At 46.5% G+C, this 12,395-nt stretch overlaps 1 protein-coding gene across 2 annotated transcripts; it reads left to right on the plus strand.

Moving 5' to 3' along the window:
* Positions 1-1,916: 1,916 nt before the first annotated feature.
* LOC139229806 (calcium homeostasis modulator protein 6-like) lies at positions 1,917-9,432 on the plus strand. 2 transcript variants are annotated; one of them, XM_070861398.1, is made up of 3 exons: positions 1,917-2,597; positions 7,430-7,720; positions 8,380-9,432. In XM_070861398.1, exons 1-3 carry the CDS (start codon positions 2,085-2,087, stop codon positions 8,455-8,457), a joined length of 882 nt encoding a protein of 293 aa, XP_070717499.1. In that variant the 5' UTR covers positions 1,917-2,084; the 3' UTR covers positions 8,458-9,432. The 2 variants fall into 2 exon arrangements, with proteins under 2 accessions (XP_070717499.1, XP_070717498.1); XM_070861397.1 differs by lacking the exons at positions 7,430-7,720; positions 8,380-9,432 and adding an exon at positions 4,035-4,917.
* Positions 9,433-12,395: the final 2,963 nt, after the last annotated feature.

Genomic DNA, 12,395 nt, shown 5'->3' on the forward strand with positions numbered 1-12,395 from the left:
TCCAGCTTGGTGAACATCTTCCCTCCAGCCAGGGTCGCAAATAGGTCATCTGCCTTGGGTAGCGGGTACTGATCCTGCAGCGAAAACCGGTTAATTGGTACTTTATAGTCACCGCAAATTCTATCTGTACCGTCCTCCTTGAGTACCGGAATAATTGGACTGGCCCAGTCTTTGAATTCCACTGGCACGATGATGCCCTTGCATTGCAGCCTGTCCAGCTCGATTTCTACTTTTACACGCATCATGTACGATACCGCCCGAGCCTTGTGGTGGATGGGTCGCGTACTAGGAACCAAATGGATGTGCACTTTCTCCCCCGAGAAACTTCCAATGCCTGGGCTTGAATAACGATGGGAACTTGCTTAGAACCTGGGTAAAAGCGGTGTCGTCAACTGAGCAAAGCGCTCGGACATCGTCCCAGTTCCAGCAGATTTTCCCGAGCCAGCTTCTGCCAAATAACATGGGGCCATCTCCTGGCACAATCCACAGTGAGAGTTCGTGTACTGCTCCATCATAGGAGACTTTGACTTCAGCACTGCCAATTACAGAGATTAGTTCCTTTGTATAAGTCTTTAGCTTCATGGGAATGGGGCTAGCTTGGGCCTGTGTGATTTCTTCCCCCACAGCCTATTGAAGGCCGTTTTACTCATTATGGACTGACTTGCCCCCGTGTCCAGCTCCCTAGACACTGGAATACCGTTCAGTTCAACTTTCAACTTTATTGGTGGGCATTTTGTTGTGTACCCCGTACACCTCTGCCTCCTCCGTATGAGTTTCCAATTCCGTCTGATCCACTGTGGATCGATCTTCCTCTGCAACGTGGTGGTTTGCAGGGTTTGCAGCTCGCCTGCACATTCGTTGGAGGTGTCCCATTGTTCTGCAACCATTGCACGCATGATGCTTAAAGCGGCATTGATGAGGCCGATGATCACCCCCGCAGCGCCAACAGGGTGTTAACTGCCTCGCATTAACAGATGATCATTTGAGGTCGGGCCGCAGCAGCCGGTGTGTACATTCTGCCCTGTACATTTCTGCTCAAAAGCGACGTTACCTTATGCACATTACTGGCCGAAACTCCTTTGTTCTGCGAAATCTGCTTGGTGTTGTCGCTGGTGGACATAAATGCCTGGGCTATCGTTATGGCTTTACTCAGATTCGGGGTTTCTACAGTCAACAGTTTGCGAAGGATTGTCTCATGTCTGATGCCCAGTCCAAAAAAGTCTCTGAGCATTTGTTCTAGGAATCCATCAAACTCACAATGCCCTGCAAGGCGCCTTAGTTCGGCGACATAGCTCGCCACTTCCTGGCCCTCCGATCGTTGACATGTGTAGAACTGATATCTCGCCATCAAAACAGTTTCCTTAGGATTTCGGTGCTCCCGGACCAACGTACACAGTTCTCCGTAGAATTTCTCTGCTGGTTTAGCCGGGACCAGGAGATTCTTCATGAGGCCACAGGTAGTGGCCGCACAGACAGTTAGGAGGATCGCCCTTCGTTTGGTCGCGTTCTTGTCCCCTTACAGCTCGTTGGCTACGAAGTATTGGTCGAGTCTCTCCACGAAGGCCTCCGAATCGACCCCTCTGAGAACTTCTTCAGGATGTTGACTGTTCTTTGCACTTTTGCGCGGTTCGTTACCTCATCGCCAATTGTTATACTCATAATAACTGGTCAGACCGAGTACTGTGTGTAATGAGCAAGTGTGACCTTAGCTCCTTTATTGTAGATCCAGAGTGCCGGTACCTCGTGTGTGGCCTGCTTATACACTATACTCCCAAGGGATGCTGGGTCCCTTGGGACTCCAACAAGTAGGCCCTCTGGTGGACAGATGTGATGCAGGTTACATGGTTCCAGGGGGTTAAATACATAACACTTTCACTTTCCATTATGAAGCTATGTTCAGTTCCAAATTAGGACAAAGGAAGGAGAGAGAGAAACTTGCACTCTCGACGTTTCCACTTTGAACAACTTCGGGCACTCCCTAAGTAGACTTTAGCAGAACGCATAAGCTCCTCAATGACTGATGATCAACCTTTAGTTATTGTGGGTGCTCGAGTGAGTAGTTTGTGGTTCTGATTCCTGGTACAATGGCAATGGAGAAGGACATACTCAGTAAACTCAAAGACAGCTTGCCTGACATCAAGTCGGGCGCATTGAAAGTCTTTGGGAATGTTGTACTGTCTCTAATCCTTTACGGATTTGAAGAGCTAATGGAAAAGGAGATCCAATGTCCGTGTGCTCTGAAATCGAATGGCAAGTACATCTCATTCACCTTCATTATCCCTGCAATTTTATTGTTTTTAATCAGTCTACTGGCGCTAAAAGATTCCCAGATATGGTGCAAATTGTGTCAGTGCTATAAGCAGGAGGACAAGTACAAACGTTTACTCCTGTGTTTATTTATCCTGATGACGATGGTCAAAGCTTCAACTCCGGCAATGATATGGGTCGTCCTACTCTTCTTGGATGGTGATTACTACGCCTGTTCAAATTTAATGGGAAAAAATGAGACTGCCAGCGTGGAAGCGTGTGTGTCGACGTGCAACAAGAATTTCAGTGAAATTCCAGTTACTCTACAAAAGCTCTGCTTTACATCACAAGTAAGATGTCCCTTTTGATGTTCATTCTAATGTGTAATTGTAGGAACGTAAGAACAGGAGGAGACCGTTCAGCTCCTCGAGCCTGTTCCCCCATTCCATGAGATCATGGCTGATCTGCGACCTAACTCCGCCTTTTCCCACATATCGCTTAATACCTTTGGTTAACAAAACTCTATCAATCTCAAGATTTAAAATGAACAATTGATCTAGCATCAATTGCCATTTGTGGAAGAGAGTTCCAAACTTCTACCACACTTTGGGCCTGAATTTGGTCCCGGCTACAGCCGACCATTGTTCGGTGGCACCCAGGTGGGAGGTCCGTTTTTGTCACCCGCTACCGCCAGGTCCCATTGGGAGCCATTTTCGGCTCCGTTGTGTGGGCGGCAACGGGAGCGGCAGTCAGTGGGCGGGAGCAGGAATCGGCAGCCGACTTCACTATTGTGTATCAGTTGGAGGCCTCTCCATTTGGGGATCTTCAGAGGGCCTCCACTGCGCATGCGCGAGATTTTGGGTTTTGTTTTTTTTGCAGTTTTCTTGATCCGACGTGTAGTCCTTTCGTGGCCCTTGGAGGCTGATTGGGGAACTACACATGCGCACAAAAGGAGAGCACTTTATTCCACCTGTGAGTGTGAGAGGGGAGAGGAGAGAGTTAGGGGTTAGAGAGCAGAGAGGTGGCATTACAGAGGACAGAGTTGGAGGTTAGAGAGCAAAGAGGTGGCACTGGAGAGGGGGCAGTCTCAGTTGCAGAGGTGGCAGTGTGTGAAATTTAAACCCATAAACTCTTCAGCAGCCATTCCTCTCATCATTGAGGATGAGTGGCCAGAAATCTTCAATGAAGACTGCCAAAACCAGGCCCAGAGCTGTGTGGTTCAATGAACAGGAATTGGAGGAGCTAGTGATGGAGGTGGAGTGCAGGTACAACGAATTCACCCGGGATGATCGTGGCAAGCCTTCACCAGCCCAATACCGACGTCTTTGGATAGACATCGGTGAGATGGTGACTGCGATGGGCAACGTTGAGCGGGATGGGGACCGATGCCACAAACGGAACGATTTGCTGGCGTCAGCTAGAGTGAGTACAAACTTATTCGCCCCCTTCTCTCCAAGGCTAAAAAGGAGGAGCGTGCGTTGGCATTGATGGGTGACTGCCACCATGCAACCACAGACATTGATGCAGGTCCGGTGCTACCGCGTGGTAAGATTATATTCATCTCTGGTGTCAGCGGCGCTCATGGCATGAAAGTACATGCAACGTTAAGGCACTTGCGGTTGAACTCACACTTTGTCGAACATTATTGGTGTGGACATGGACAGATGGAATGCCTTGCTGGTATAATGTGAGATGGAACGGCTCACCTCTCAGCTTGACCACCACCGCCCCCGCCCCCCTCCCCCCCTCCCTCCGCCACAGACTGAAATGTTGTCCTCTACTTGCAGATGATGTGTCAGGCAGCACGGATCTGGAGAGACCATCGACCTTTGCCCTTCACAGAAGCCGTCAGACTCCAGCATCTTCCACCCCGATGTTCTCCACACCCGAAGACACGGGATCCTTCCTGCACTCGCTCCCCCCCCCGACCTCCCCCGCTCCCAGATCACCTATTTCTACCGCTGCCATCTTCGCCACCCACAGCCAGGAAGAACAGGAGAGAGACGAGGGAGAAGGGCCCATCTTTCTGCCCTTTGACCTGGAGGAGCAGGAAGCGGCTGACATCAGCCTCCTGCCATGTGAGCCAAGTGTCCGCAGAATCTCGGCGTCGGGCTCCGATTTCCTGGGCTTTCCAATGGACTCCACAGACGCAAGCTCAACCAAGCGCAGAGGCCATGGCTCGAAGGGAAGCAAGGGGCCTGAACCCAGCAGCAGCAAGCAACCATCTGCGGATGCATCATGGCTCTCTGTACTCAACCAGATGGTGCAGCTATCAAGCACCGGCGTGGAGATAGGTTGTGACATGCTGCAGACCATGGCTGGGAGAGCTGGCAGCATCGCCTCCTTCACCCAGCAGTATGATCAGAGGATGGACAGGCTCATTACAGTCTTGGAGCGCACCACGGAAAGCGTTGAGGCCATGAGGCAAGAGATTGCTTCTGCACGTGTGGTGCAAGCCCCCGACTCCACACCCTCAAGGCAGACAGATCCGGAGGAGCAGGAGATCCCTGCGCCTTCGGTCCCGCTCCCTACCTTTTCACCAAGACTCACACGGCTACAGGCATCCCACTGCCTTCTTGCGCAACCTCCTCAACCAGAGGCAGTGACGGGCAGGGGAGTGCCACACCATCCGTGTAGACGTGGGAAGAAAGAGGACATCGGGCATCGCTGCAAGTGGGGGCGTGGGAGAGGGGGGAGAAAGAGGTGCCGGGTAGAGGGGTGGGTGATGTTCTTGTAAATTTATGTAAATGTAATCATCTTATGTAACCTTTGTTATTGTGCACTTGTAAATACACTCACATTACTGACCCTCAGTTGGTGTGTGTGTCAGTTTAACGTCACGTGTGGTGCGTTGTGAGAAACACACATCTGTCCCTCAGGTCATTTGCTTCATCAGGAATATCTTCCCATCTACATCTGACTGCAGTGTATAATGGGTCCTGTCATCAGGCCATCGCAAGACGACAAGGAAGGGTCACCAATGCAGGAAGCCTGCCATTCAGTGCTCTCAGTTTACCTACTTGCAGGGCAGACCTTAAGACTTGCACTTCAACCCTATTTTTTTGAGACCAAACATGGAGGATTGCCACTCCTGAGCTGACATGGTCATCAGTTACATTGCAGTACATTGTGTGACACGATTAATGAATCAGCTTGGGTGTACAAAATGTGACATGCTGAACACTTTTCAGTTATTCATAATAATTTTCCCTTCGCCATTGGGCTTCCCAATGAAGGACTTTCAGCAAGGTCCAACAAAAAAAGCCTCCATCAGCTTAGATACATTTCAGTCGCTTTTATGACAACCAATTTGAACATCACCATCAGCAATAAAATAATGCAACATGCACCTAACTTTTCTCCAACAGTCCCAATCGTATGGTGCAGCATCCGCCCAACTGTCGTGATGTGATGGTCTCCAGCACTCCCTCCTACCCATTCTCCATGCTGCCTGACTGCCATCAGATTACCAGCCTCCCGTGCTACCCGACTGCCGACCACCCCTCCCTCCCTCTCACCGGATCTCACTGCTGGCTGAATGCCAATCTCCTCTCCCTCCCTTTCACGCAATCTCACTGCTGGCTGAATGCCAATCTCCTCTCCCTCCCTCTCACGCGATCTCACTGCTGGACAAATGCCATCCACCTCTCCCTCCCTCCCTCCCGATCTCACTGCTAGCCGAATGCAGTCCAGATCAGTTCGGTCGTTCTGGCAGACGGCAGGTCGACCGGAGGCAAGTATAACTGATCCAACATCCGGCATGGGCGGGCGGCACGATCTGATGTCGGTGGAACCCTTCCTCACCAATCTTCCACCAGGTGGAACATTGATGGCAGATGGGCGGTTCCGGAGGAATCGTCCAGAAAACTGACATTTGCAGCTGCACCTTGGCTGATGGGGGCGGATCATCGACCAATTTCAGCCCCTTTGTGTGTAGACGTTATTCCTAATTTAACTCCTGAAAGGCGTGGCTCTAATTTGTAGACTATGCCCCCTAGTCCTCGATTCCACAACCAGTGGAAATAGTTTTTCTCTATTTACCTTATCAGTTCCCCTTAATATCTTGAAACTTGCATCAAATCACAACTTAATCTTCTAAATTCTAGGGAATACAACCCTAGGTTGTGTAATCTCTCCTCATAATTTAACTTTTCGAGTCCAGATATCATTCTACTAAATCTACGCTGCACTCCCTCCAAGGCCAGAAACTGCAAAGTAGCTTGCAATAATGCGGCACCTTAAATGCAGCAAATCACCTAATACGCTTCACAATTGAAGATCAGCCTCGAGTTGGAATAGAAGGGAGACAGCTGAAAGTACTACCCAGGAAGTATGTCTAAAGAGGTTCTTTTGTAAGTGGGGAGACATATAGTAATATTGAGGGGTTTAGCATGGAGGCGAGATGGCTGAAAGCCCATCACTGATGGTAGAGCAGAGGGAATGAAAGGCACAGTGTACCACCTGAGTTGGAAGAGCAGAGAATGCAGGAGGGACATTGGGCTCAAAGAGATTAAAGAGATGAGGCGTGCAGGGATTTGAAAACAAGGACAAGGATTTCAAAATTTGTGTCACCCATCACAAAACGGACCTGTAAACCTCTAGAATGGAACAGTTCTGTTGAAGGTTAATTCTGGGCACCAAACTTTAGGAAGGAAGTCAAGGCAATGGTGAGGGTGCAGAGGAAATTTACCAGAATGGTACCAGGGATGAGGGACCAGTTATGTGGAGAGAGGAGAGAAGCTGGGATTGTTCTCCTTAGAGCAGGGAAGGTTAAGGGGAGATGTGACAGAGGTGTTAAAAGTCATGAATTGAGTAACTAAGGAGAAACTGTTTCCAGTGACAGAAGAGTCAGTAATCAGAGGACACAGATTTAAGATAATTGGCAAAAGAACCAGGAAAAATTTAATTTACACAGCTTGTTGCTTTGATCTGGAATGTGCTGCCTGAAAGGTGGTGGGAGCAGATTCAATAATAACTTTCAATAGCAATTTGGATAAATACTTAGAGGAGAAATGTGTAGGGCTATGGGGAAAGTGCAGGGTTGCGACGAACTGGATTTCTCTTTCAAAGTGCCAGCACAGGCATGATGGGCTGAATGGCCTCCTTCTGTGGTGTTTCATTCTAGGATTCTATAGATTATTGTTTAATTCAATTTCTTATCTCTCCACCCACAACTCAACAGCTCATCGGTGGCATTTTACTGGTCGGAATGCTGGCTGTGTTACTATTAATCTACTTTCTTCGTCAATATGCTCATGGCTGCGCAATGAAATCTTATGATGAGTTTGAACATGATTGCCTGCGTATTGAAGAGGAAGTAATGCTGATTAGGACAGCATTGAAAAACAGAGCGGTTAAAAAGGCGAAAGAAGGCTGTGCGACTAAGATATCAGAAATATTCCCCAGTAATAAGCAATCTCAAACTGGGACTCAATCCGGACCGGGCAATGAGGACATAGAATTGGATCCACTGGTAAGTGTTATGCAAGGGCAGACCCACCAAAGCTATCGGAGCTAATATGACAAGCTGTGTGCAGAGAAAATGTGTAAGGAGCACAGCTAAATTCAACCTGCAGAGTATTTAAACATATGGCGGCAGAAATTAATCTTGGCCGCCTGTTATATGTATCGCCCCATATTCAGCCCTGTAGCCAAGTACCTTTTCAATGTGATGAGTGTTTCTGCCTCTATCACCCTTTCTGGCAGTGAGTTCCAGACTTCCACCAAGCTCTGGGTGAAGGAATGTGTACCCATCTCCCCTCTAATCCTTCTAACAACTACTTTAAATCTACTCCCTGGTTATTGACCCCTCTGCACAATAGATGACAGCTGTAGCTCAGTGGGTAGCCCACATGCCTCTGGGTCAGAAGGTTGTGGGTTCAAGTCCTACTTCTGGGACTTGAGCACATAAATCTAGGCTGATTCTCCAGTGCAATACTCAGGGAATGCTGCACTGCCTGAGGACCGTCTTTTAGATGAGAGGTTAAACTGAGGCCGGTCTGCCCTCTCAGGTGGTCATAAAAGAACCCATGGCACTATTTTGAAGAAGAGCAAGGGAATTATCCCCTCGGTTTCCCAGCTCGGGATTGTTACAGCTCACGTTTCCCGATGTGTCTATGTTTTTCCCAACAGGGATCCCACTCAGGTCTTTTGGCTGATGAACAGATGGGAGAACCCGCAACACGGGTCAACCAACAGGCAGGATCTTAACACAAGGAACGTCAGGTCACAAGTGTGTCACAGGAGGTGGAGACAAAAGGAACGTGCGTCGCTTACACAGAACGTTGTTGAAAATTCAGCGCATGCTTTGAGCTTTGATGAATTACCGGCGGATATTTGTTTTTAATGCACTGTATTGTATCATCAGGAACAGACAAATAAAATTAAAAGGTCAATTTTCCCCTTCTGCCCTTTCTGGACTGGATGTGTGCAGTTTCACAATAGACACAAATGGGCTGGATTTTAACACCGATAAACAGGTGGGTTGGGGTTGGGTGAGAGGTAAAAAAAAAAATTTAAATCTCAAACCCGCAGCCAATCCGCCCACTCCCAAGTTTAATGGGGGAGTGTTGTAGGAAGTAGGCACCTGCAGAATATATCAAAACACTAGGCATTAGGCACCTGCTAAATATATCTGAACTCATATAATTTTAAAGTGGCCACACATAAAATGGCTGCCCAGGCATGATGGGAAATCAGGTAGTCCAGCTGTGAACTATTGACTGAGCAATAACCCTGTGAGGCCCACTACCAGGAATGCCTTGGATGCAGGTTAAGAATAATAAACCAATTAATTCCCCAGGAAGAAAGAGATAAGGAGAGAACCCATCTCCTGTAAACAAGGTCATAAACCAATTATTTCCCCAAGACGAAAGAGATAGGGAAAGAACCTATCTCCTGTAACAAGGTCATCAATCAGCCTGAGCTGACAATAACCGAACATGTAGTTCCTGAGGCACCAGGGGAATTCTACTGGGTTAAAAGAACCTATATGTAATCTATAATCGTTATGATTGGCTTGTGTCCAGCTGTGATGGGCTGTGTAACTGTAGTAAACTGTTGTAACCGTTGTAAAACATATAAAAGTCCATGTAACCCTTTGTTCTGTGGAGAGAAGCCTGGATACAGTCCTGAGACTTCCTCCCCGCTAAGCGTTAATAAAGGCTGCATCGGCATTGGAACTGACTCTGAGTGTTGAGTGATTCTTCTGAGAAAGCACTAACGCTAACAGTGGCGTAGTCGACGGGATCTCCCGGAGTCGCTGGACGCCCTTGGAAAAACCCGGGTGAGTATAAAAAAAAACGATTTTTAAGTATAAAGGGTGCGGAAGGTGGAAGCTGGTTGATCGACACAAGGAGACGGTCTAATATCTCAAATGCCTAGCCTGAGCCTGAATTAAGAGGACTTTTGTCCCACGTGACAACCAGGAACCAAGTAGGCGTAGGGAACACACTTAGACCGTGGGATCATGATACCGAGAGAAATCTTCCGGACCCAGTAGTGTAATTTGAAATACCCCGGGGTAGAACCAAGCGGTGTACAGCGGCTAACGGAATCCAAACCTGTGAACAGGGTCGGACCAACGGGCCGAGCGGTGGTAGGTAGTCGTTAAGGAGGCATAGAGCACTGCGGGAAATTGCTTAAACGGGTTTTAAGAATTGTATAAGTCTGTGTAAAGGCAGAACTTGTGACCTGACAGTAGCTAGGAGACAGTTTACTACAAGTTGTGCTAGGAAGGAAGCGGACCTCTGAGAGTAGATTCCTAACGGTACTAGTCCTACCCAGGAATGGCCATGAAAGCAAGTAACCTCGAGTGGGGATCAGAAGGGTCCATTACCCGCCATCTGGCGGAAAAACAAAAGAAGCTAATCGAAAAAATGATTAGCTCAGGGTGGAATCCTCAGGAACTACCAGCAAAGCAAAGGGAATGGTGGGTGAAGGAACGGAAAAACCAATGCCGGTAGTCCACTACAAAAGTTATGTGAGGAATTATTTAGATAAAACTACGAATTCCCTGAAAGGTCATGGATCCAAAAATAGAGCCAACCAAAACAAGAAGAGAGATTGTTGTAAATGTCTGATCGTTGAGTGAGAAGTGCCTGTGTGATTTTTGACTGCGGAATGAATTTTTTTATGTTTTCATGTTCCGAAATCCTGTTTGGAAGAGGAATGCAAGTGTCTGTTTATTTTAGAAACAGAGTGAAAGTCTTTTTAACCCTTTGTAGTGTTGTCCTGTATGTGGGAAGTTTTAAGACATTTTAAGTTAGAAACGCAGGTGTGGATTTATTCGGATGATAAGTTACAGAGCTAGGAAAGTAAACAAATGTATAAAGGATAGGTTTGTTGAGCAAAAGATTTATTTGACACGCTCACTTACTTGCTGAAAGAAATCATGCAATGATTGATTGGGTTGAAAGACATAAATTTAGTCTCGGAATGAGATAAAGAATGCTTTAAAAAAAAAAGAGCTTCTAGCAAAAAAAAAAAAGTTTTAAATAAAGATTGAAATTACAAAGTTTGAATTGGGATTTTGAGATTCAGAGAAGGCACAGAAAATACTGAGGTGGATTCAAAAAAAAAAAAATTATTAAATTAAATCTGATCAGGTCAAACTTCTGGGCGAGTGGCGAGCTATCTGCGAAGGTGTAAAAGGGACTTTTGGAAAATGTTAAAAACTGCAAGCTTTAGTAACGACTTTGAAACTGGAGCATTTTGAGATAACGAAAGGCAGCCCTCAAACTCTCAAAGCTGGACTCCATTCCAGTTATGGAGAAAAAGAAAAAGATAAAGACGCCACTTTGAAAGTAAACAAATGATTTTAAATTAACAACTTTATGGAGTTACGAACCCTCCGTGTAAAATACAAAACCTAATTTGAAGAAAGAAAAAAAAAATGTGTTTGTGATGGAAAAAGACATAACTTACTAAATACTAGTTGATGTTTGCTGTGAAAAAGATATTGGTTTAATTAGAAGGAAAAAAAAAATTGGAAGAGGTAAAAAACACTCTACATGGATTCGAATTTTAAATTATGAGAAAGTTTCAATGCAGTTTGAAAAGATTTCCAAAATGGACAGTGTTTATCAAGAAAAGTCCTGAACAGTCTAAACAAGCAGGAGGGTTTTGAAGATAACGAGGAGAAAGAGAGAAATTTAAAAAAAAAATTATTTGGCAAGTACTTGAATTAGAAGTTAAGAAAACATTGGAGTTTACTCTATTGATTTATGCTGTTTAACGGATTCCTAATTTCTAAGCAAGTTTTGAAGGCACAAAGACTTTTTTTTCAGATGATTACGTGAAGTCACGTAATGACATCAGGTCTTCTTACAAACCTGGAAAGGAGTTAACCCTTTCCATTGACAGCCGTTTAAGATACTGGACATTATTAGTTTGGATTTCTTAATAGAAAAAAAAGACTCACCTAACAGAGGAAACAAAAATAGAGCCAATGTACCCCACGGTGGGTAGGTGTAGTCCACAAACCCAACCTAACGGTAAAGCAGACAACGATGTTCGGAGGAATAGCTTTGGCCTTGGTCATTATAGGAGTTTGGGTAATATTTAAGTGGGTAAAGACACGGGCGCACGCCCTACAGATTCAACTCGAAATGGTTCGATTATAACCTTGTGCTTCTGATTTTTCAGGGTGACAGGGATATCCGTAGAGCAAAACCTAACCCCTGGTGACGACCAGGCCTTCTGTTTAAAATTACAGATAATACTTACCGGAATGGGAATACGAATGGCGCTACTTGTAATATGGATAGCCCTGCGACATGCACATACCCTGGGCAACACCGACGGACAGCAGAGCATGCTGGGAATAAACAACTACATGAACTATGGAGTCTTGTTTAATTTAACGGATGGAATGTGCATCCCAGCAGCCAAGGACTGGAGCAAGGACAGGACTTATTTTAATGCATGGTTACAAGTGAATCCTAATAAGAATCCTAATAAGAATAAGAGTATGCGTGCAGTGCTCCACGGGTATAAGGAGCAGTTGCATTAAACGGAGGGATGTCAAAGGGCCCGATGAATGCACTTTCGGCATAATTTGCGCGCCTCCGGGACAGTCCCAGCAATCAGTCATCCGCAAGAAGGGAATGGGACTGTGTGGGTATTACGAGGAGGTGGGGGCGGCTGCA

This window comes from Pristiophorus japonicus, chromosome 19 (assembly GCF_044704955.1).
Source record: "Pristiophorus japonicus isolate sPriJap1 chromosome 19, sPriJap1.hap1, whole genome shotgun sequence".
Lineage (NCBI taxonomy): Eukaryota > Metazoa > Chordata > Chondrichthyes > Pristiophoridae > Pristiophorus > Pristiophorus japonicus.